The following is a 25,793-nucleotide window of genomic DNA, read 5'->3' on the forward strand; positions in this document are numbered from 1 at the left end:
CCGTGGACCTGCACTGGGGACCAGGGCTTCCCCCAGGTGCTGTGTGGAGGACACGCCATCCCACGCCAGGCCACCCCCCACATTGTTGTGGCCACAGGAAGGAACAATGGCACATAAATAGGAGCCACAAGAACACCGCGAGGCGGGTGCGCGGGAGCTGACTGCCAACCACAGACCCCGGCAGGAGCAGGAGGCTCCGCAGAGGAGGGACCAGCCTGGTGGCCTCAGGACTATGTCTTGGTCACCTCATGGGCCAGAGAGAACACGCACAGTGACGTGGCGGAGAGCTGGGATCCTCCAGAGCGTTTCCCACTGGAGGGACCCATGGTCCCTGGATGGACCCTCTGCCACACAGATGTCCTGGGGAGCCACCCAGGTCCACGCTGGAGATGGGGCCACCAAATGGACCACAGAGAGTGGACGCAGGAAGAGGACGGATGGGGGGCAGGCAAGGACAGTCCTCCGTCTCCTCGTCACTCCAACCAGAGCACAGCAGGCTGGGTCATCATTTCCAAGGTCCAGTCCCTGGTGGCCGACTCCATGGCTCTGGCCCAAGGGGAGCAAAACAAAATGGCAGCAGGGCCTGGAGGAGGAGAGCGGCTCAGATCTAAAATATTGGGGATCCGAGGACCCGTTCCGAGATTCAACGGAGCTGCACGTTTGCACACGGAGCTGCCAATCATTGCATCGTAAATGACTGCAATATTAAAAGGAGGAGGAGAGATAAATCCCATTTGCCTGATTTTTCCCCAACTTAATTGCATTTCATAGATCAGTGCGGTCCTCCCCAACAGAGGCCAGCTAAAGGCCACCTTTGTGCAAAGACTAACCCATGAGCAAGTCCCCAGATAACATCTCCCTGTTTCCCATACGTCCTTCCATCAGAATTCTGAATTTCACAGCATTTCCATACGGACGTCTTGACCATTTTTTTTCCTTCCCCTCCTACGTGCATTTTAAATATAAAGTGGGATATGCCACCTGCAAACGCTGACATTTGCTCAGGTGCGTGTGTGTGTGTCAAAGAGTTGATGCTAAATCCAGAAAAAAAAAAAATACATAGGGAGGAATCAGCATCATGATGAAGATATTTTATCTCATTTTTCTTGCCATCTCTACTTGAGCATCAATATTGTCACACTGCGAAATTTTCTCGTTTTTAAATATCAAAATCACGTTGCTCTTTAAAATGTTTTTTTGTCGGAGCCATCTCCCCCACCCCACCCCAGGGTGACATGAAGTTGCTCATCACGTCTTTGTCTCTCTCGTCGGCTTACGCCGACTTCAGAAATGTTCAGCTGATTATCCAACCACCCACCCATGCCCCCGAAAAAGGAAGATTAATACAGAATTTTCGCTGAGGAAAAGACAAGCGTTTGGAGGAAGGTATTTCTATATATAGTCCGTTGCTCAGCAAATGAGGAGAATGGGTTCCTGCCCGTCCATTCTCAGCATGAGACGCGGGATCTAGTATTTCCAACATGGAACCTCTCCAAATCCCATGACCCACGAAGAATGTTGGGTTGTCTACACCTTTAATTTGCAGGATTCCCTTATATGGTGTCTTAGTTAGCGTTACTTTTCTGTGACTAAAAGACCTTCCTAGAACAACGTAAGGAAAAAAAGGTTTATTTGGGGCTCACGGTGTCAGCGGTCCAGTCCCTGGTGGCCGACTCCATGGCTCTGGCCCAAGGGGAGCAGAACAAGATGGCGGCAGGGCCTGGAGGAGGAGAGTAGCTCAGGACAGGGCACCAGGGAGCAGAAAGAGCTCTGCCCACCAGGGACAGGACAGAGACCCCCAAGGCACAGCCCAGGGACCCCCTCCTCCAGCCACACCCCACCTGCTGCAGTCACCACCCAGTGAGTCCATCCAAGTGGATTAATCCACTATGAGTCTACACCCAGTGAGTCCATACAAGTGGATTAATCCACTATTAGGTTACACCAGGGAGCAGAGAGAGCTCTGCTCACCAGGGACAGGACAGAGACCCCAAAGGCACAGCCCAGGGACCCCCTCCTCCAGCCACAGCCCATCTGCCTACACCTGCCACTGAGTTAATCCATTCAAGTGGATTAATCCACTTCTAGGTCACATCTCTCCTAACCCCATCATTTCACCTCTAAACTTTCTTTCTTTGTTTCACACATGAGCTTTTGCGGACTCCTCTTAGCGAAGCCATAACACAAGGTGAAAAGACAGACACTTTGGCCGGACCTTCTGTCTGGGGTGTGCACGACCTGCTCTTTGAATCTCTTTTCTCTTTTTATTTTTTTCACCCAATTCCAGACCGGGTGTTCCTTCCTCCCCCCAATTCATGTTTTCAAAAACTTCCTTCCTCAATTTATGTGTTAATAGGTCTTGGAGATGGGACCCTGGGCACATGGTTGAGTCCAGTGTGGTCTCCCTCCAGGATGGATTAATCCACTCACACACGGATGGGTTCATAGGTTATCGAGACAATGGTTCTGCTTTAAAGATGAGCTGTCCATGGCCCACTCTTCTCATCTGAGCACACAATGTTCTGTGGTGCCGGGGACTCCACAAAGTCCCCACCAACAAGAAGTCCCATCCTAGATGTCTTCTCTTCATGTTGGACAGCCGAGACTTCAGAACCACGAGAAATAATTTTTTTTTTCATTATACATCACCCGACCTCTGGCCATCGGTCATAGCAACAGAAAACCCTCGAAGATGTGCACACGTCATCTTGAGTTGTTGATACAGGCGGGATCTGGTCATCTGATCTCAAGTCTCTCAATTACGTACACCAGCGGCTTGCACCGTGATTTTCCCTCACTTCTGCTATCACAAGATGCCATGTTTTCTCCGTGGCTCGTCTGGCAGGTTTACTTGACCATCCAAATCTCTATCTCCATGTCTTCGTGGCAGAAGAAACACTTCTTCTAGAACAAGGAGAAAATAACCTTCTGTTCTTGATAAATTTCTTGACCTCAGGTCTTCTGTTACAGCCTTTCAAAATGGAATCCAAAAATAAGATGGCAGGAAGGAGGTGCCTGGCCCAAACGCATGCTTTATCCTCCTTGTGGAACTGGTTTGTTTCCTGCCACCCTCTTGAAACCAAGTTGGAGGGAGACGTGGAACACCAATTTCTGAATCTTCACGGAGTTCACAGGTCGGAAAGCAGATATTGGCTGTGCGTAAAACAGTTACAGTCATAGGAAAAATCATATTTGAGGGTCTGGGATCTAAGACCGTGCCAATCCCAACAGGTCTAATCTTGTATATTCTAAGAAAAAAAAAATGCTTATGAAGTTGCAAGTTTGGTTTTCACTTATAACGGTGCCCGCCCTGAGGTCCCCACCGGAGCCCAAGGTGATGTGGGCACCGTGACCTTGAATCTCCATGACTAATGAGACAATTCTCATCCAGTGCTCGGTGAGACGGGTTTCTTCTAGAAAGCACAACCCTGGGCCCTGGATCTCTCTCTCTCTGTGTCACACGCAATCCCACCAAGATCCCACCCGCCACGTTGCTGTCACGCAGCCAACTCGGGCAAAAGCCAAGCAGTCCCTGATGCTGTACAAGTGGACATTCATACTTAGGAGCTCAAGAAACCTCTGTTGTGTATAAAGTATCCAGCCGGGTGTATTTTGTCATAGCAACAGAAAACCCAGACGAAGTCTGCCCCCCAGAGGATCGAGAAGCTAAGTCCTTCCGTTTTTATCTGGCCCAAGCCTGGATCATGTTTTCCGACGTTTTTGCAACACCCCCTTCCGAGGGTTTCTCTAGTTTGAAGGACACTGTCCGCCCGTGGCGCCTGCTGGGCAGCGGAGGCTGAAATGGATCATTGTTGCTGGTGTGAATCGAGTCTGTGTCTGGGGACAGCCATGCACCCTGGTTCCCGTGACCTTCCTGGAGGGTTGACGGAGAGCTCAGCTCTATTTTTCTGCATAATCAGCAACATTCTTTTTTTACAGGTGTAAAGGGAAGAATTGTTTTAACTTGCTCTGAAAATCCCCGCCTGGAGATTCTGCACCTTGAAGAGCTAAGACCAGCTCAAAGTCTCTTGTGCATTTTTTTGTAGACAAGGACAAACACATATGCAAACATAGATATGCACACAAATATGCACACATGTATACAAATAGGCACACACTCATGCACCGTGGTGGATACCCCTGTGCCTTAAGTGTGTGTTCACATTTGCACACGCATCTATGCAACAATGTATCCACATATAGATTTAAGGGACCCATAGAGCTATTACTGAGTGTCTTTATGTTGTCCTGGAGAGACATTTCAGTTGCAATGAGCATCTGTTAGTGAACTGGGATACTCTTTATTGGTGAAGGCCCACGGACAACTGAATACAGTTTTTTTTTTTTTCCTTGATTTTGCCATCCTTTGCAATTCTCTGCAACACACTTTCTGCACATCGAACAGGAAGTTCTTCTCCAACTGCAATTCACAGTGAGGCAGGCGATTAGCGCCAGCCAGATTTTGCAACTCCATCTGGGGGGAAAAAGTGGAGGGATTTGCGGTGTCGTTCTGGAAACTGGCCAAAACGAGCCAAGGGAGAGCGGTTGAATTGACTTGGTGACATTTGTCATGCTCCACGCATGGAACCCTTTAAATGGCACATCGGACCTTTTCCACCACGGCAGGAAATGCCAAGAGAAAAGGCAAAGCTCTTCATTTTCCCTCTTCAGCCCGAGCAGGAGCGGTTTTTCATGGTCCACGGTTGGGACCCGGGATGAGGCTGTCAAGGTGCCCTGGACCAACCATCGATATCGGAGCATCCTGCTGTCAGGGATGCATCCGAGATGCTTAGGGCTCCGCGGAGGAGGGGATGTCCACTCTGGATTGATTCCACGGTGGCATTGTCTGTGACAGTGACCTCTTAATTAGATGTCATGTAGCACAGACCCAGCAGATTTCTCTGTGAGTGTTTGGAGCACAGAATTGGGGTATGAACCAGGGGAAGGAGATGTTCTGTAGCCTTCTATCAAGGACCCCTCATGGGTGAAACCAGAAAAGAGCAGAAAATAAAAAGAAATAAAATATATTAGCGGGGTGCAGTGGCTCACACCTGTCATCCCAGCGGCTCTGGAGGCTGAGGCAGAAGGATCGTGATTTCAAAGCCAGCCTCCGCCAAAGGGAGGCCCTAAGCCACTCAGGGAGACCCTGCCTCTAAATAAAATGCCAAATAGGGCTGGGGACGGGGCTCAGTGGTGGAGTGACCCTGGGTTCAATCCCTGGCACCTAAATAAGTATCCAATAAATAAATAGATTTCATCGATCCAAGCACCCCAACATAATATAATTACATATTTGATCAAAGTAATGAATGCTGTGAAATTGGGACATTTTTAATAAAAAAAATGGAAATTACTTTGAAAGCAGAAAAATCTCTCTCTATAAATGTTGTGCACCATCATATAAATTGGGGCACACTTTACAATGAAGAAAAAAATCATTTCACCTTTAAAGATACTTCAATTAAAAACCTAAATAGGAAAATTGTATATTATGGGGCTTAGAACAGGAAAATTAAAGATTTTGAGTTATTTTTTTCATCTGAATCTTTCTACTCATGGGTGATGATTTTGAGGGTTTGACATTTTTTTTATAATATGAAATAAATATGTCATGCAAAACATCTGAAATTTTAAAAATGTGTACAGGCATTTAGATTCAGCTACAATGGACCTCTAAAATTCTAAGAGTGAATGAATTCGAAGTAGATTGAAATGCAAATATTTCAATTGCTGCATTATTTGAAATGTATCTTGAAGGAAAACAGATTTCTGGACATATAGATTGAGGATTAAAATAATAGCTTTTTTGATTTTCTGAAAAATGTAAAATAGCATGGATCTGACATCTAAAATTTGAATATTCTCCACAAAATTTTAAAAAATGCACCCTTTTAGAAATTAAGAAAAAATATCGAGAAATCCATTCTGGTGATCACTTCTTCCAAAATGTTCATTCCGAGTTTCTTTTTATTTTACTCATTTTGAGGTCGAACCCATGAGTCTCTCTCCCGGTTCATATTTTGATTCCTGGTCAACTGGCCGTGAAATGCAACCATCTTGATAATTGCGATAATTATCCCCACCAACGGGAAACCCGGGAGGGGAAATGCTCAAAATAATCGTGACTCGCAGGGAAGAAATGAGGCGTTCTCTTGCAAATTGGTCGGCCGGAGCCCCAACAGCTCTTTTGACACTTGAAAGTAACAAATCAAGTTAAAGACTCCACCTACTTTCTCTCTCCTCCCCTCCCCATGGTAAACGCATTCTAAGAGATAAAATGCTGTAAAAGTAAACCCTGTCCTACGTGATGCCGCGGCTGCTGCAGAGAATCAGAAGCAAAGCTCAGGATCTTGTGCAAACCCAGGAGACACGATTTTTAAACCTCAAGAGCGAGCCAGACGCGGTGGTGCACGCCTGCCATCCCAGCAGCTCGGGAGGCTGAGGCAGGAGGACCGTGAGTTCAGAGCCAGCCTCCGCCAAAGGGAGGCCGTAAGCAACTCAGGGAGACCCTGTCTCTCAATAAAATGCCAAATAGGGCTGGGGACGGGGCTCGGGGGTCGAGGGCCCTAATAATAATAACAGCCTCTTGACATTCCCTCAGACCTTGGTGACGGCCTGACATCGATCCTGAGCATGGGACAGCAGGCGCTCAGTGCCCGCCGGTTGAAGGGGGCATGCAGAGGTGACCTGGAGGGTGCTCCTCGGTGGTCAAGGACAAGCCCCAGTGGGCAGGAGGGGGTCAACCCCGGCCTTTTCCTGGTGACAGATTCCAGGCAGACGACGAAAGGACAGAGCCCCCCAAGGCGCCTGAGCCCCTGTCACCTAAAATGAGGGGAATCAACGAGGCCACAGTCCTGAGGACGAGGAAGGCTGGGCGCGGGCCACACGCAGGGAGATGGCAGAGAGATCCCACCTGCAGCCGGTCAGCTGACCACGGGCGCATCATCCACGCACTGAGCAAAGACACGAGGGGACCCGTGTTCCCCTAGGTGACCATGACGGGGTCCCGCGCTGAGTATTCCGTGATGGTGTCAGGGTTGAGCTGATGGTTAAGTGTTTGGTCTTAGCGTGTGTGTGTGTGAGTGTGTGAGTGTGAGTGTGAGTGTGTGTGTGAGTGTGTGAGTGTGTGTGAGTGTGTGTGTGTGTGAGAGTGTGTGTGACTGTGTGTGAGTGTGTGAGTGTGTGACAACATGTGTGTGAGTGTGTGTGAGAGTGTGTGAGTGTGTGTGTTTGTGTGAATGTGTGTGAGTGTGAGTGTGGAAGTGTGTGGGAGTGTGGGAGAGTGTGTGTGTGTAACTGTGTTGTGTGTGAGTGTGGGAGTGTGGGAGTGTGTGTGAGTGTGAGTGTGGGAGAGTGTGTGAGTGTGAGTGTGTGAATGTGTGAGTATGAGTGTGTGTGACTGTGTGTGTGTGAGTACATATGAGTGTGTGTGAGTGTGTGTGAGTATGAGTGTGAGTGTGGGAGTGTGTGTGTGAGTGCGTGTATGTATGTGTGGATGTGAGTGTGTGTGTGACTGTGTGTGTGAGTGTGAGTATGTGTGAGTGTGTGAGTATGAGTGTGAGTGTGGGAGTGTGTGTGGGAGTGTGGGAGAGTGTGTGTGTGTGTAACTGTGTTGTGTGTGAGTGTGGGAGAGTGTGTGAGTGTGTGTGAGTGCATGTGTGTGAGTGTGTGTGAGAGTGTGTATGTGAATGTGTGAATGTGAGTGTGTGTGTGATTGTGTGTGTGAGTACGTGTGAGTGTGTGTGAGTGTGTGTGAGTATGAGTGTGAGTGTGGGAGTGTGTGTGTGAATGTGTGGATGTGAGTGTGTTTGTGACTATGTGTGAGTGTGAGTACGTGTGAGTGTATGTGAGTGTGTGTGTGTGAGTATGAGTGTGGGAGTGTGTGTGAGTGTGTGTATGAGTGTGAGTGTGTGAGAGTGTGTGTGAGTGTGTGTGTGAATGTGTGGATGTGAGTGTGTGTGTGACTGTGTGAGTACGTGTGAGTGTATGTGAGTGTGTGTGAGCGTGTGTGTGAGTGTGGGAGTGTGGGAGTGTGGGAGTGTGTGTGAGTGTGAGTGTGGGAGAGTGTGCATGTGTGTGTGAGTGTGAGAGTGTGTGTGAGTGTGAGTGTGTGTAGTCAGATATGCATCTAGAGTAAGATGTATCTAATATACATTTATATATCACATTAAATAAACATGCCTCTCCATTTGTACATGACACAGATCCACATCATGTGATCAAATGTCTATTTATATTTTAAAAATAAACGTGTATTCACATCTTTTAAATAAATGTGTTCACATATTCACGTGTGTTCATTTAAATACACGTGTGAGATCTATATCTAAGCATAAGTGCATATTCAGTGCATCTCCATGAACGTGCACATTGAGTGGATCTCCTGTTACCTGGGTCCCGGGGTGGGTGATGAACGCGTGGTTTCAAGGACAGACCTACATACACCAGACATTCTGCTGTCGGTCTGTTGATCCATCTGTCCATCCACACCCAACTCCTCACACGCGGATGTGCAAACACACGGCTTCTGCTGATGCAGGATCAGTACATGGAGATAAAAGGTGAATTATTCTCATCTTAAGACTCCATCCGTCCGACCTGCATTTTCTCTGTTGCAAACCCCACACTTCTCTTTCGCGTAAACTGGATTTTTCTATATTTTTTTTTTTTGCTTATTCAGTGACCATGTGGCCGGCCACAAATCCCTGCTGAGTGTCTTTTGATGCCTCATGCGTCGGCAGCTGCTGGCTCCCTGGTAATCCAGTTCTCCCAATTTTCTCATTCCCTCTGAGATTTTTATTTTTTTCTTGGAGACTAGTTTGAGGCGGGTGCTTTGGATCCAGGGGTTTCCCACAGGATGGCTCTGAAGTCTGCAGATCTTCATTCCACGGCAACTTGGTGGACGCAGGGCCATGTCCAAGGTGACCTCTGTGGTGCTGCACAAGGGCTGGGAGACATGGGTGTGCATCCTAAATCAATGCAATCTACACGGTCCTGCCTGCCCAGCTCCTCCTCTGTCCTGTAGATCAAGGGCGTCCATGGCTCCGTCGAAGGTCATCCTACCCGAGGTCCACGGCCCCTCTCCAGGTCTCAGTGATTTCTGGGAACCTCAGTACTCCAAGGACCACGATGGCTGTCTCCTTCTCCAATTTCCCTTCATTTCTTATTTCTCTTCCATGACGAGCATCTGTTAAAATCACCAGGTCCTTTGGAGGATCTGTCCCTTGTATCATGACAGAGGGTGGCTCCTCTTTTGTCATGCAAATACTTTTTTATCATGAGGGGAACTTTTCCTGATATCCATAGAAAGGCACGAGCCTGCATTTTTCCCGTCACAGTTCATGCTCCACCGATGTTTCAAGGGTGGACACGTTTTAAAGACCCTCGTGAGACACTCATGACAAACCACGTTTCCTTAACTCTCGTTTTTAAAATGCTTCTGATTAAAAAAAAAAAAAATTGGATCACTTTTTTTCATTGCTGTGGCCAAAATACCTGAAAATTTACAGGAGGAGAAGTGGATTTGGGGGCTCCTGGTGTCCAAGGTCCAGTCCCTGGTGGCCGACTCCATGGCTCTGGCCCAAGGGGAGCAGAACAAGATGGCGGCAGGGCCTGGAGGAGGAGAGCAGCTCAGGACAGGGCACCAGGGAGCAGAGAGAGCTCTGCCCACCAGGGACAGGACAGAGACCCCCAAGGCACAGCCCAGGGACCCCCTCCTCCAGCCACACCCCACCTGCTGCAGTCACCACCCAGTGAGTCCATCCAAGTGGATTAATCCACTATTCGGTTACACCAGGAAGCAGAGAGAGCTCTGCTCACCAGGGACAGGACAAGGACCCCAAAGGCACAGCCCAGGGACCCCCTCCTCCAGCCACACCCCACCTGCTGCAGTCTCCACCCAGTGAGTCCATCCAAGTGGATTAATCCACTATTAGTCCACACCTCTCACAACCCAATCCTCTGAATGTTCCTGCACCGTCTCACACATGAGCATTTAGAGGAGGAAGAGTCTCTCTGGGGCTCATGGTGTCCAAGGTTCAGTCCCTGGTGGGGGACTCCTTGGCTCTGGCCCAAGGGGAGCAGAACAAGATGGTGGCAGGGCCTGGAGGAGGAGAGCAGCTCAGGACAGGGCACCAGGGAGCAGAGAGAGCTCTGCTCACCAGGGACAGGACAGAGACCCCCAAGGCACAGCCCAGGGACCCCCTCCTCCAGCCACCCCCCACCTGCTGCAGCCACCACCCAGTGAGTCCATCCAAGTGGATTAATCCACTTATTAGTCTACACCTCTTGTAACAACAAACAACAACAAGAACAACAAAAAAAAAAAACCATGACCTTGGTGTCCTGGACAGCGATCCCTTTGTCACACGGATTCTCCGCGAGGCAGAGGAATCAATGTCACTCAGACGTTCCAGGATGCACCCACTCGGGGTTGCTTAGCAACCGCATCCCACTCCGACCCGCTCAGACTTCATAATACACACAGAACAGACGCCCTTGGGCTCTGACCCTCTGTGTCTGGAGGACGAGGACGTGAGGAACGGTTGCCTAACGATGTCACAGACCTGGGCAGCGGAAAGGCCTTGTCGAGTGTCCCCGACGAGTAGGAAAAAGGGACAGAGCCCCCTCCCGAGAATGACGAATAATTCCGAGGGGAAAAAGCTCATTGGATGCCGAAATGCAAGAGTCTGACGTCCACCTGGTCATCGTGCCCAGAGACCCTTCTCCTGCTGGGAATGCAAACTCCCAACAGCAAGCACGACTTTTAAGGTGCCTTTGTACCTCGAGATTCGACCTCTGGATTAGAGGCTGCATCCAAGGCGTAGAGAGGAAAGAGTCAAGGATGAAACAGTCTCAGAGTCGCGTTGATGGTGCACGTCCAGGGCAAAGTTCTCCATGCTCTGACCCTGTCTGCCCTCCCTCTGCCCTAAGCCTCCAAGAAACCCCTGCAACCTCCAATTTTGCACTATCCCAGGCTGGACGTCGGGCCTCCATGCTGCACCCCTCCACCCTGCAGAGCATGGACCCCAGGGTTTCTGCACCCCTCAACCCTGCAGAGCACGGACCCCAGGGTTTCTGCACATCTCTGTCCGTCTTTCCCTCCCGATGCACCCGATGCCTGCAAAGTCCTCCTCTCCACGTCTGTGCATGGCCTGACGACCCACCCCGAGCCCCCGCCAGGAGCTTGACCCACATCAAACGCTCACTTTGCAGCTGCTCTTGGGAGTGGGCAATTGATCACGTTTTCTCTGCCGACCAGGACACCACAGTTCCTCCACCTGAGTATTGTGGACGTTGGGGGTCCAATGATCATTTATCAGGGCGCGTTTTTTATTGAGAGACAAGATCTCACTGAGCTGCAGAGGCCGGCCTCCCACTTGCCATCCTCCTGCCTCAGCCTCCCAAGTCCATGGGATTCCCTTCTGTCAGTTTCGAATCAGCATCACCACGAATGTCAAGTTTGCACTTGAACCAGAAGAGAGATTGATTGCATTGAGAGAGAGAGAGAGAGAGAGAGAGAGAGAGAGAGAGAGAGATCACGGTGGGAGCTCCCGGAGGCAGAAGCATCATATCATCTATAGGAGGCATCGAAGAAAATCTAAACACACAATTACAGAAAACTCGGAAAACAAACATTTGCAACTCTGGAGAATCAAGGGCGGGTCAGAGTCCCTCTGTTGACACGTGTCAGAAGTGTCCTCTCCTCTTAAATCCCAGTGAGACACGGAGAATAATGAAGAAAAAAGAAAAAAAGAAAAAAACAGCAGAAGTTGTGGCGAACTTATGTCGTCCCAGCAACCGTGGAGGCTGAGGCAGGAGGATCGCAATTTGGAGGCCAAGCCTCAGCATTGCCCTTCCCCCATGGAGGACCCAGGAGAAGGTGCCCTCTGGGAGCAGGAACCAGCCTCAGCTGACCCCGGTCAGCCCTGCCTGGACCTCGGGGGGCTTCTGGTCTCTCTGTGCATCTCCTCTGTTTCCCTATGATCTGCATCTGTCAATCAATCCCAGTCATCCACCCATGCCTCTGTCTGTCTGTCTGTCTATCACCTATTTCTCTATCCATCATCCATCCACCCACCCACCTCCCCACCTCCCTATCCACCCACCCGCCATCTACCCATCTGCACAGGGAGGCAGAGGCTGGTTTCCCGAGAGTAGAGACCACTTCTCAGAAGGAGGAGGCTGGACTCCGCCCCCTTGATGAGCACCTGCCAATCATCCGTGCTCCCGGGTCACCTTGGCTTCTCTGCAGAACCGTGCAACCCCGTTCACAGGCGCCGCCGTGCGCTCCGACCGAACTCATCACCGGTGCAAACGAGTTGGAATCACTCATTGCGCAAGGAACCTACGCGCCTTTATTTTTTCCCTCCTCTTTGCATGATTAAACAGCACAGGCAAAAACTGATTTAAAAAAAAAAAAATAGCACATGCAAAAACTAATTCAGAGTCCTGACACGGAATGAGGAATGGGTCTTTATGGATGCATGGAATTCTAGTCGGATCCCGGAAAACGGCTTTCCTGGGCACAGTTCCACCCCCCAGGAAAGCTGATTCGAAAGCGCGAAGCTGCAATCCGTTGGTATTTTATGGCACAATGTTATTTTTTTTCTTTTATTTTGTAACAGGAGTGGGTCACGGTTATCCTGAAAAACCCCATGATGTCAGCCGAAGCTGTGCACCGTCACACTGTTGCTAACTACATGGCAACTGTGTGACAGGTGAACCTGAAGAATCTCAGCAAAGAAGGAGCCGCCGGAAGGAAAGTGCGTGTGCGATTCCGTAGGCTGGCGCAGCGGCAGCGTGGGTGGGGACCGAGGAGGAGGGCGGGTGGTTTTGCGCACGTTTCTGTGCTGAGTGCGGTGCACACGGGTGCATCCGTCCAGACATACTTGGAAATCGACCCCAAGGCTTCATTCAGATCCTGCGCAGATGTGCACTCTGCATTCCCAAATTGCCACTGTTGACCCTGATTGTCGCCTCCTCCACAGACGCGCTCCATGGGCAGCGTTTATTTTCCACTGAGGGGGCGCACCACCCGGCAGAAAGCAATCCTGGAATCGCAAGTGACTGCAGGTTTCTAGCAATGCACAAATGACACCTTATGGCTCCACTCAGGAGCAAAGTGGCATTTTTGCCCGAGACAGTTGGCTTCTGTCCCCATCTCCCCAGCGGCTCAGACAACATCCCGGAAGGAGAGAAAGGCTCTGATCCGCATTTGCAGATGTAGGACACCCAAATGCACCGCAGCATCTGGGTTCCAGGTCAATGGGTAGATTCCATGCTGCATCCCCTGCCAAAACCATTCAGGTCCCGGGACAAATTTTAATGTAAAAATTAACCTTTTTCATTGCCGTATAATATTCCATTGAACAGCCATGACACGGCTTATTTTTCCATTCTCCTATGGAAGAACTTTCTCGTTCACCTGGAAATCCCGAGAACAAACAGCCACATTGTTGCAGGCAAAAAATGTGCAGATGCTTGGAAGAAAACAGAAGACCAGCTGGATCCCTTATTGTCCACACCACTTGAATAAAAAAAGGCTGGTTTATTTTAATCCTTCCTCGCTCGTGTAGACACGGCCTCACAGATTCGAGGTCAAGGAAATGAGGAGCTTGGATCAAAGTCCAGGAAGCACTGGAGACTCTGGTGGGCTCCGACCCCAGCTCCATCATGGTTAGAAAAGCTGTTTCCGTCTGGTTTCCTCCACCGACTCTTGAGGCTGCCAGACACCAACAGAGACTGCACGGCTTCTCCGATAGGAGCGAGGAAACCCTCGTGGAAACTACCAGGATGTGGGGAAAGGCTCAGTCCTATCTTTCTGGTGGGACTACAAATGGGTGCAGCCAGTCTGGAGAGCAGAATGGAGATTCCTCAGAAAACTCAGAATGGAACCACCATGTGACCCAGCTATCCCACTCCTCAGTCTATACCCAAGGGACTTCTTAAAATCACCCCATACTACAGGGAAACAGCCCACATCGATGTTCATAGCAGCTCAATTCACAAGAGCTCAACTGTGGAGCCAACCTGGGTGCCCTTCAACAGATGAATGGATAAAGACAATGTGGTATGCCGACACAATGGAATATTACTAGGCCATGAAGAAGAGTGAAATGATGGCATTTGCAGGTAAATGGATGGAGCTGGAGACTATCAGGCCAAGTGAAATAAGCCAACCCCCCAAAACCAAAGGCTGAATGTTTTCTCTGATATTCTGATGCTAATTCACAATAAGGGAGGTGGGAGCTAGGGAAGAGTAGAGGCACTTTGGATTAGGTATAATGTAGTGAAGGGAGGGGAGGGGATCTGGGGATAGGAAGGACCGAAGAATGAATGGGACATTATTTGTTACCTTATGTACACACAGGACTGCGGGACCGATGTGCTTCTACATCACACATAATCAGAAAGATTAAAAATTATGCCCCATCGACGTATGTTCTATCCAAGGGCATGAATGCATTCTAGTGTCCGGTAGAACTAATTAAAACAAATTTAAAAACTAATTTAAATAAAAACGGCAGGGGACATCTCCAGAGCGTGTTTCCAGGAGATTGAGGGTGGATGAATGAGTACCTGGACCCTCAAAGGTACCTGAGACACAGAGACGAGGGTTTCAGAGAACCCTGGCGGGGGGCCTAGAAACCGCCCCAGCTCTGGGGTCGACGCTGTCCTCCAGAGCTGCTACCTCTGTCCTTGTGCCCAGGGCTGGCCCCTCGTCAGTGCTCCTGGTCTGTCATTCGTGCTGAGCATTTATAAAAGTTCTGTCTCCCAAGCGACTCACAGACGGAAGCCGCATCAGACTCACCTTCTGCATCGGAAATTCATGCTTAATCTGAGGTCTCCGAGGAGCACTCGGAGCCCTAAGGATCACTCTCTGCATGTCACAAACCTTCAGAGGCCACGTAAGCACCTGTCAATGACACTGTGAATGTCACAGCGCATGTTCAATCAAATAGCCGGGCGTGGTGACCCACACCTGTAATTCCAGAGACTAGGGAGGCTGAGTCAGGAGGATCACAAGATGGAGGCCAGCCTCTACCATTTAGTGAGAAACGATTTCACAATGAATAGGAAGGGGGTGCAGCTCGGTGACAGAGTGCCCCTGGGTTCAACGAGGAAAAATAAAATGAAATTAATAAGCAAAACATGGAATCAAATAAAATACAGGGATTTGTTAGTGTGAAATCAATGACAGAAAGACATGAATTTTTTTTGCATAATGTGAGCTAAATACTCCATGACCCAACTCAGATGAGACAGGGTCAACGGGTCCCACAGGGACAACAGGTCCCAATTGTGAAAGAAGAGATGGATTTGGTTCACAGATGTGCTTTGCTGGGTCTATCTAAACTGTCAAAATGATGCAAATGGCCACAGCAAGCGTTAAAAAAGGAATTAATTAACCTCCTGGGGGGGAGGGAAATAAATCTTGTCACTGATTCAAAAAGTGCCCACATATGGCCCGACATCATGCCATCCATGAGAGGCGAGAGTGGAGGTCGACCTTGGAAAGGGACATCTCTCTGCATAGGACAAATGATCATTTGTCAAGGAACGATAAATGGCCACAAATCCGACACAGTGACGGTGGCCGCGACGAGTGGCGGTCCTCGCTTCTCAAACATGCTGATTTGAAATGTGTCTTAGCCTGTTTTCTAGAACACAACCCCACCCAGTAGGAAAATTACTGAGCAAAAAGGTTTTACATGGAATGCAGGTACGGTACGCTCCAGGGGTTGCGTCGAGTGTTGGCTTACTCCACGGCCAAGTCCCAGGCTGGTGGCATTCATCTAGGGTGAAAGCACAAACGCCCAAATGATGTGGCCACGCTCGCAAATTTATGCCAGACGCACTCTCAAGATAATCCGTCGACTCCTAATCCATGAGCTGACCGTCCCAGGGACGGATGATCCACTCGTGACGGTAGAGGCTCCATGACTTTTCCAAGGTCCGCCCGGGTCCCACGTCTTCATGTCCCACGTTGAGGATGCGGTGGAAGTTGGAATATCGTAGAACATTCCCAACGATTCCCACTTGGAGGATCCTATGCAAACATCGGCTGCAGGGTTGCCTATAGGATTTTTAAAAATCAAAGAGATAAAGAGATTCCCGGGTGCAATTGGGGGCTTTGGGGGCGTGATTTTGCCGTGAATGGAAGGCTCACTGGCACCCACGGACGTCAGGCAGATATGGCAACGCTCCGGAGAAGGAACGGTTGGCAATGGGCAGGATTCCGCCTGGAGTCGGTGTGTTGGCCCACACGGGCGACGGCAGACGGGGAGGCGGGAAGATGTGCCAGTCTCCTCCTGCAGCCAGAAGTGGTTATTTTTAAGACATCTTGGACACTGGGCTCCTTTCTATTTACAGGACGCGGGATGCTTCCCGACGACTCCCGTCCTACCGTTTTCTTCTTGGTTTTCTCATCAAGACACCAGAATTCCTGGATCGGTTTGGGAGCTCAAGCTGATGCCTGGTATTTTTTTCCCTGGAATCACCACCCCTGGGAGGGTCTCTTGCAAAGGAAAATCTCACAGAAGGGTCCCCTTTGGCCTCTAAAGCACCCCGAGGGATTGGATCCAGAGTCGGGGTTTCCATAGTGAACGGGAAATATGTGACCTACTAATATCGCTAACTGGAGCCAAGGAAATGGATGATGGATTTTTCCAAAAATACGTTGAGGAGAGAGCGGAGAAGCAGCAATTAAAAGAAATGGATCAACTCGCATCGGATGAGGAGGAGGGCGGAGGTGCAGAAGAAGAGTGACCCAAGCAAACAGAACAAGAATTCAGACCAAGGACATTGAATGTCCCCAAATGGGCGGAGAGACAAGGCGGTAGGACTCCAAGAGAAATGGTTTTATGGCAGATCAAGAAACGGGGGGTGTGTTTATCAGGTTTTCATGAACAGGATCCAGAAACCTCACAAGAACAACCTGAAACAGGGACCATTTCTTTGGGCTCGTTGGATCAGAGGATTCAGATCATGGTCTGTGGGCACCAAGGCAGAAACAATATGGCGGAAGGAAAGGGTAAAGGAAACCAGTGCAGGAGAGTCGGGGAGCAGAGACACGGGGGACGGGGCTGAGGAGAAGATGACCCCTTCCCCATGGGTCCCACCTCTCAGTCGTCTATGCAACCAGCAATGGATTAATCCACGGATGAGGGCACAGCATCTAGGATGCAAGTCCACCTTGGAGTCAGGCTACATGGGGAATGAGATTTGAGAGACGTTTTCTAGATGCAGATCATAACAGGGAGGAAAACTTAAAATTGGAACATGAGATGGTACAGTTCAGATGGGAGGTGTTTTCCAAAAGGTCATGGGTGAGAAGGTGCAAAGGTGTTCAGAGGTAGATTATGAGATTATTACATTAATGAGTGGATTGATCCACTTGGATGGACTCACTGGGTGGTGACGGCAGCAGGTGGGGTGTGGCTGGAGGAGGGGGTCCCTGGGCTGTGCCTTGGGGGTCTCTGTCCTGTCCCTGGTGAGCAGAGCTCTCTCTGCTCCCTGGTGCCCTGTCCTGAGCTGCTCTCCTCCTCCAGGCCCTGCCGCCATCTTGTTCTGCTCCCCTTGGGCCAGAGCCATGGAGTCGGCCACCAGGGACTTGAACCTCGGACACCATGAGCCCCAAGTAAACTTCTCTTCTAAAAGCTCATGTGTGAGACACTACAAGAACCTGCAGAGGGGAAATGAGTGGGTTGTGAGAGGTGTAACCTACTCAGTAGATTAATCCACTTGGATGGACTCACTGGGTGTAGACTCATAGTGGATTAATTCACTTGGATGGACTCACTGGGTGGAGACTGCAACAGGTGGGGTGTGGCTGGAGGAGGGGTCCCTGAGCTGTGCCTTTGGGGTCTCTGTCCTGTCCCTGGTGAGCAGAGCTCTCTCTGCTCCCTGGTGTAACCTAATAGTGGATTAATCCACTTGGATGGACTCACTGGGTGGTGACTGCAGCAGGTGGGTGTGGCTGGAGGAGGGGGTCCCTGGGCTGTGCCTTTGGGGTCTCTCTCCTGTCCCTGGTGAGCAGAGCTCTCTCTGCTCCCTGGTGCAACCTAATAGTGGATTAATCCACTTGGATGGACTCACTGGGTGGTGACTGCAGCAGGTGGGGTGTAGCTGGAGGAGGGGGTCCCTGGGCTGTGCCTTGGGGGTCTCTGTCCTGTCCCTGGTGAGCAGAGCTCTCTCTGCTCCCTGGTGCCCTGTCCTGAGCTGCTCTCCTCCTCCTCCAGGCCCTGCCGCCATCTTGTTCTGCCTCCCCTTGGGCCAGAGCCATGGAGTCGGCCACCAGGGACTGAACCTCGGACACCGTGAGCCCCAAGTCAACTTCTCCTCCTCTGATTGGTCTTGTCAGGTTTTTGGTAACGACAAGAAAAGCTGGTTAAAGTACAAGAGCTCCAATAATGAGCTCAAATTGAACACTAAAGTGAAGACGGATCACACAGGTGAAGGCCACAGAGTCCGTTTTCACAAAAGGTATCAGGGAGAGAGAAATGGAAAAAGAAATCTTCCAAATGCCAAAATAAGGAGGCAGAAAGATGGCAGGTCCCATAAAAGGAGTCTTAGAAAAACAGAAAAACCGAGGGTTAAAGGCTGAGAAAAATCGTATCAGAAAGAGAGGCTGAGGATTTCACAGAATTAAAAGAAAAAAATGATGACTTTCTTTGATCGTGCATTCTGCAGAATGAAAAGTGCAGGCTAATTTAACATAAAAGAGAAAGAGAACTCTGGGCACATTATCCTAATTTTTGCTACTTCAAATTCGAAAACAAATGCAGAGTGGAGTCTCCTCATCAGGAAAAGTAGATTATATGCAACGGAATGGAAATTGGGTAAAAATGTAAAAATGTAGTGTGTGCTTTTAATGTGTTTCAGGCAAAGGTACTCAGCCCACAATTGACGTCCAGGGAAACCGTATCTAAAATATAAAAAAAAAGGAGCAATGTTTTCAGATAGATGTTTCCTCGGAGAATTTAAGGTATTAAACCTTCTATGAAAAAAAATGGTGAAAAGACGTATTTCTGCGCAGAGAGAAGCCAACGCAGGGCAGAGCTCTGTTGTAAAAGTCATCATGAAATGTCACGGCAAAGAAGCCGTGACACTAATGACACCGAGGAGGAATCGGGAGCTGAGATTCCCTCACAATCCACCACAGGGAGAGGAGACGGACAGGGGGAAGCCAAGAGGGAAGAGCAGTGTGAATGGTCACCTCCCCCAGGACAGGTCCAGAGGCTGAAAAGGTGGAGAGAAGGAATGGGGAGATTGAGGGATTTCAATAAAAAATCACACAAGGAATTCAGCCTTAGAAATTCAAAGAACTTCAGAAATGAAGGAGGAGGAGGAAGAGGATGAGGAGGAGGAGATGGAGAAGGAGGAGAAGGAGGAGGAGGAGATTGAGGAGGAGGAGGAGATGGAGAAGGAGGAGGAGGAGATGGAGGAGGAGGAGGAGGAGATGGAGGAGGAGGAGGAGATGGAGGAGGAGGAGATGGAGATGGAGGAGGAGGAGGAGGAGATGGAGGAGGAGGAGGAGATGGAGGAGGAGGAGGAGGAGGAGGAGATGGAGGAGGAGGAGGAGGAGATGGAGGAGGAGGAGGAGGAGGAGGAGGAGGAGAGATGGAGGAGGAGGAGGAGGACATGGAGGAGGAGGAGGAGGAGGAGGAGGAGGAGATGGAGGGAGGAGGAGGAGGAGGACATGGAGGAGGAGGAGATGGAGGAGGAGGAGATGGAGGAGGAGGAGATGGAGGAGGAGGAGATGGAGGAGGAGGAGGAGGAGGAGGAGGAGGAGGAGATGGAGGAGGAGGAGGAGGAGGAGGAGGAGATGGAGGAGGAGGAGGAGATGGAGGAGGAGATGGAGGAGGAGGAGGAGAAGGAGGAGATGGAGGAGATGGAGGAGGAGGAGGAGATGGAGGAGGACATGGAGGAGGAGGAGGAGGAGATGGAGGAGGAGGAGGAGATGGAGGAGGAGGAGGAGATGGAGGAGGAGATGGAGGAGGAGGAGGAGATGGAGGAGGAGTGGGAGGAGGAGGAGGAGTGGAGGAGGAGGAGGAGGAGATGGAGGAGGAGGAGGAGATGGAGGAGGAGATGGAGGAGGAGGAGGAGATGGAGGAGGAGATGGAGGAGGAGGAGGAGGGATGGAGGAGGAGGAGGAGATGGAGGAGGAGGAGGAGAAGAAGGAAGGAGATGGAGGAGGGAGGAGGAGGAGGAGGGAGGAGGAGGAGGAGAAGGAGGAGGAGGAGGAGGAGGAGGAGGAGGAGATGGAGAAGGAGGAGGAGGAGGAGATGGAGGAGGAGGAGGAGGAGGAGGAGAGGAGGAGGAAGAGAAGGAGGAGAAGGAGGAGGAGGAGATGGAGAAGGAAGGAGGAGGAGGGAGATGGAGGAGGAGGAGATGGAGGAGGAGGAGGAGGAGGAGGAGGAGGAGGAGATGGAGGAGGAGGAGGAGGAGGATGGAGGAGGAGGAAGAGGAGGAGGAGGAGGAGGAGATGGAGGAGGAGGAGGAGAAGGAGGAGGAGGAGGAGGAGATGGAGGAGGAGATGGAGGAGGAGAAGGAGGAGGAGGAGGAGGAGATGGAGGAGGAGGAGGAGGAGGAGGAGGAGGAGAAGGAGGAGATGGAGGAGAGGGAGGAGGAGGAGATGGAGGAGGAGGAGGAGAAGGAGGAGGAGGAGATGGAGGAGGAGATGGAGGAGAGAAGGAGGAGGAGGAGGAGATGGAGGAGATGGAGGAGGAGGAGGAGATGGAGGAGGAGGAGGAGGAGGAGGAGGAGGAGATGGAGGAGGAGGAGGAGATGGAGGAGATGGAGGAGGAGGAGGAGATGGAGGAGGAGCAGGAGGAGATGGAGGAGGAAGAGGAGGAGGAGGAGATGGAGGGAGATGGAGGAGGAGGAGGAGATGGAGGAGGAGCAGGAGGAGATGGAGGAGGAAGAGGAGGAGGAGGAGGAAGAGCAGAAGGAGGAGCAGGAGGAGGAGAGAGCAGGAGGAGGAGGAGGAGGAGATGGAGGAGGAGGAGATGGAGGAGGAGGAGATGGAGGAGGAGGAGGAGGAGGAGGAGATGGAGGAGGAGGAGGAGATGAAGGAGGAGGAGGAGGAGGAGATGGAGGAGGAGGAGGAGGAGGAGGAGAAGGAGGAGGAGGAGGAGGAGGAGGAGGAGGAGATGGAGGAGGAGGAGGAGATGGAGGAGGAGGAGGAGGAGGAGGAGGAGATGGAGGAGGAGGAGGAGATGGGAGAGGAAGAGGAGGAGGAGGAGGAGCAGGAGGAGGAGGAGAGAAGGAGGAGCGAGGAGGAGGAGGAGGAGGAAGGAGGAGGGGGAGGAGGCTCAAGGGGAAAGACGAATGTAGCCATAAAATCATAAAGGAAACTTCTACATTTAAATGTAAGAAAAGCAAAGATAAATTTAACAAGTTGACATCTCTTGTAATATTTGGAGGAATAGAATTCATATTAACTGATGAATTAGTGTGAATTCAGGCTGCCGCAGCCAGGTATGGCTGCAAATAAAAGGTGCATAAACTTGGAACTGGAATGAAGAGGCTAAAGGTGTGAACTCTATGGTAACTCTGTGGGGGAAAAATCAGGAGGCCAACTTCATACCAGAGAAACTGGAGTGGATTTCAAAATTAGATAGTACAGACTGGGAAAGAAAGAGAAGATTGACAGGTACCACTGAGATCTTCACACAGGAGCCTAAGAAGAAAGTCACAAAACATTTATAGAGCATGTCACCAGGCTTGGTGGCACACACCTGTAATCCCAGCATCTCGGGAGGCTGAGACAGGAGGATCACACATAGGAGGTCAGCCTCAGCAAGGCGGTGAGCAACTCAGTGAGACCCTGTCTCTGAATAAATCAGGTCTCAAGAAGTGGGGAATGGTCAACAGAGGAGGCAACTTGAAGATTTGTGCTCTGTTTCCTCCAATGACCCCCCAAATGCCTACAGTTACCACCCAGTTAGTCCATACGGATGGATTAATCCACTGACGAGGTGAGACCACCCAGGACCAATCATCTCACCTTGTCTCACATGTGAGCTTTGGGGTGACACCTCACTTCTAAACCATAACCTCTTACTTTCTCTACTATCCGCTCCTGGCCATGACCATCCTGCCCTCCCACCACAAGTGCCAATCAATGGGTTCACCCAGGTTTTGACTCCAACTTTTTCCATTTATAGTCAAAGTAAACCTTCTTGCTTCATAAGTTAACTTCTTCAGGTATTTCACTATAGCAGTACACGTGAAAAAGCACAACTGTACTTAGAAGAACCAAGTTTTAGCCTAACTGGGAGAAAACTCATCTTTGGATCCCCACCTCACCCCATATACAAAAAAAAAAAAAAAAAAAAAAAAAATTTAAAATAGCTAAAAATAAGGCACAAAAAAATACCCAGGAGAAGAGTTTTGTGATTTGGGGGTAGAAGAGGATTTCTTGACCAGGCATTACTTAGGGAAAGACGTAAGGAAGAAAAAAAAAATAGTGTTGGTGGATTTTTGCTACAGACAAAGGATTTTTCTGTTTTTCTACTCAGAAGTAGATGGACAGGTGACAGACAGAGATGATATTTATAATGTATCAAATGTTCAGGGGCCAAATGCCTGCAAAAAGCTTGTTTGTTGGAAATGCTCTTTGTTTGCATGGCTGTGGCTGGGATTTAGCACAGGTGATGAGCATCCTGTACGTGCCCATGTCTCCTGCATGTCCCCAATTACGTCCTCCACACGGTCAGCCTGAATGGTCCTTCAGAGCTGCTTGGTGGGCTCCAATATCACCATGACAACAGGTAGCCCCCCAAATCCCGGCCCAAGTGGGCATCTCCCCAACCACAGCTAACGGGGTTCTAAATAACAGTGATTGTTAAGACAGAATAAAAAATAGTAATAATAATTCTATTTCTCAACAGCTACACACAGAACAGAAAGCTTCGCTTCCTAAGGAAAAATAGAGGCCAGTGTCATCACAGGTTTGGGCAAATTGAACACATAATGAGGGTCCAGTATACATCCGGTGCTCTTCAGTGCTTAACCACTGAGCCCCATGCCCAGACTTTTTCTTTTTTATTTAGAGACAGAGTCTCACTGAGTTGTTTAGTGCCTCACTCAATTGCTGAGGCTGGCCTCCAACTTACGATCCTCCTGCCTCAGCCTCCCGTGTGGCTGGGACACAGCGCCTGGTTCTCACGCACGGTCCATAAGTCATACCAGCTTGATTCTCCTGTCTCTCGTGTAAACCTCGCAACCATGACATTAATTGTGTAGGAAAAACATTTTAAACCTGTCAATTATGTCTATTTTCCAGTAAAATGTGAAAAACAAATATAAAGCATCAATTCAAACACTTTTTTTAAAAAATCAGAGACGTTTATCTTAAAAGCACAAAAATAAGAGCCTGTTTTTCCCTAAATCATCGAGAACATGCAGAATATGTCACCAATTCTGTGTTAATAAGTGCTCATTAATTGTGCTTGTGCTGGTGGGAGACTTTATTTGCGTGGTGCAATGAGTGTGTGTGTGTGTGTGTGTGTGTGTGTTTGGTGCCCAAGGACGAACCCAGAGCTCCACACACGCTAGGAAGCTGCTCTGTCCCTGACCAGCCCCTTTCCCCGTCCCGTGCACGCCGTGCTTTGAGACACTGGCTGGGCAGACTCCCCCTCTGAGCAGAGAACCCACTGGTCACCGGGTCCCTCACTGGGACAGTTGGAAAGGAGCCTCCGTCCACTCAAGCCATGAGCCCTCGGTGGCCTGCAATGGAGCAGGCAGGGGGCCAAGCCAAGGTAAGGGCAGATGCATCCAATGAAACCATCTAGGCAGCTGCGTAAGCCAGACAGAGAGGTGAGCAGACCACAGGGGTCAGAGCCGTGAATGTCCACGGGCAAACCAAGGCTGTCACTGCTGAATCCGCCGCTCCAGACTCCAGACTCCGCTGTCAGGATGATGGATCATGCACAGGGTCAGCAGATCAACAGACGCCAACGCCTCACCCCGTCTGAGGCATTTAGCAAAGGGTCAGGAACGGTCACTCCTCCCCTGACTACTCCTCTGCCCCTTGGAGACCTCTAGCAATTTGGTCCCAAACATTCTTCACTGTCTTACAAAAAAATAAAATAAAATAAAAAACAGAAACAACACAGTGCTCAGGTTTCCTTCTCCTTCTAGAGATTCCGACAGTCTCTAGGCACTTGCTGTACCACCGAGCTGCACCCTCAGCCCTTTCTAAAATTTTATTTGGAGGAAGGATCTCACTATGTTGCTGAGGCTGGCCTCCAACTTGCGATCCTCTTGCCTCAGCCTCCAAGTCAATTGGATTATAAGCGTGCACCACTGCGTTCAGCAAAAGCCTACAACTGACTCCTGATTATCTCAAGGAGAACAGAGGCCAGTGCTTGACGACCTATCTGAACAGACTTCCCCCTGCTTTGTTCCTGTTTCAACAGAACCAAGGTGGATACGTGGGCCGTGGGCTGGGACCTTGGTTCTCAGTAAGATCATGGTCAGGATTTCGACTCTCAGGAGGGGGGGGTGCCCCATCCACCAATTTTTTTCTTCTGTAATGGTAACCCGCCACCTGCCAATGGTGGTACCGACATCACCACCATCGTCACTATCATCTCCTTGAGCATCATCGTCACCACCATCACTAGGACCAGCATCAATATCATCCCAACCACCATTACCACCATCACCATCACAAACACCTTGATTACCACCATCATCATAACCATCACCATCATCACCACCATCACCACCATCACCATTATCACCACCATCATTACCATCATCACCAGCATCACTAGGACCATCATCACCACCATCACCACCATCACCACCATCATCATAACCATCATCATCATCACCACCATCACCACCATCACCACCATCACCACCATCATCACCAGCATCACTAGGACCATCATCACCACCATCACCACCATCACCACCATCATCATAACCATCATCATCATCACCATCACCACCATCATCATAAGCATCATCATCATCACCATCACCACCATCAAGACCATCATCACCATCAAGACCATCATCATCATCACTATCACCACCATGATAACCATCACTATCATCACCACCATCATCACCACCACCATCACCAACACCTTGATCATCACCACCTCACCAGCATCACTAGAACCATCATCACCATCACCACCATCATCATCATCATCACCACCATCACCATCATCATGAACATCACCACCATCATAACCACCATCACCACCATCACCACTATCATCACCATCACCAGGACCACCATCACCAACACCTTGACCATCACAACCTCACAAGCATCACTAGGACCATCATCACCATCACCACCACCATCACTACCATCATCATGAACATCACCACCATCATAACCACCATCACCACCATCACTACCATCACCACTATCATCACCATCATCAGGACCACCATCACCACCACCATCACTATCATCACAACTACCACCATCATCATCATCATGATCACCATCACCACCATCACCATCATCACCACCATCACCACCATCATCATCATCATGAACATCACCACTATCATAACCACCATCACCACCATCACCACTATCATCACCATCACCAGGACCACCATCACCAACACCTTGACCACAGGGGTCAGAGCCGTGAATGTCCACGGGCAAACCAAGGCTGTCACTGCTGAATCCGCCGCTCCGGACTCCAGACTCCGCTGTCAGGATGGTGGATCATGCACAGGGTCAGCAGATCAACAGACGCCAATGCCTCACCCCGTCTGAGGCATTTAGCAAAGGGTCAGGAACAGTC

At 50.0% G+C, this 25,793-nt stretch overlaps 1 protein-coding gene across 1 annotated transcript in view; it reads right to left on the reverse strand.

Moving 5' to 3' along the window:
• Positions 1-25,793, reverse strand: part of LOC144251072 (neuroligin-4, X-linked-like) — a 76,858-nt gene that overhangs the window by 34,099 nt on the left and 16,966 nt on the right. The window contains 1 exon segment of the mRNA XM_077794200.1: positions 6,037-6,056. Coding sequence (XP_077650326.1) covers positions 6,037-6,056 — 20 coding nt within the window.

Source organism: Urocitellus parryii, chromosome Y (assembly GCF_045843805.1).
Source record: "Urocitellus parryii isolate mUroPar1 chromosome Y, mUroPar1.hap1, whole genome shotgun sequence".
Taxonomy (NCBI): Eukaryota; Metazoa; Chordata; class Mammalia; order Rodentia; family Sciuridae; genus Urocitellus; species Urocitellus parryii.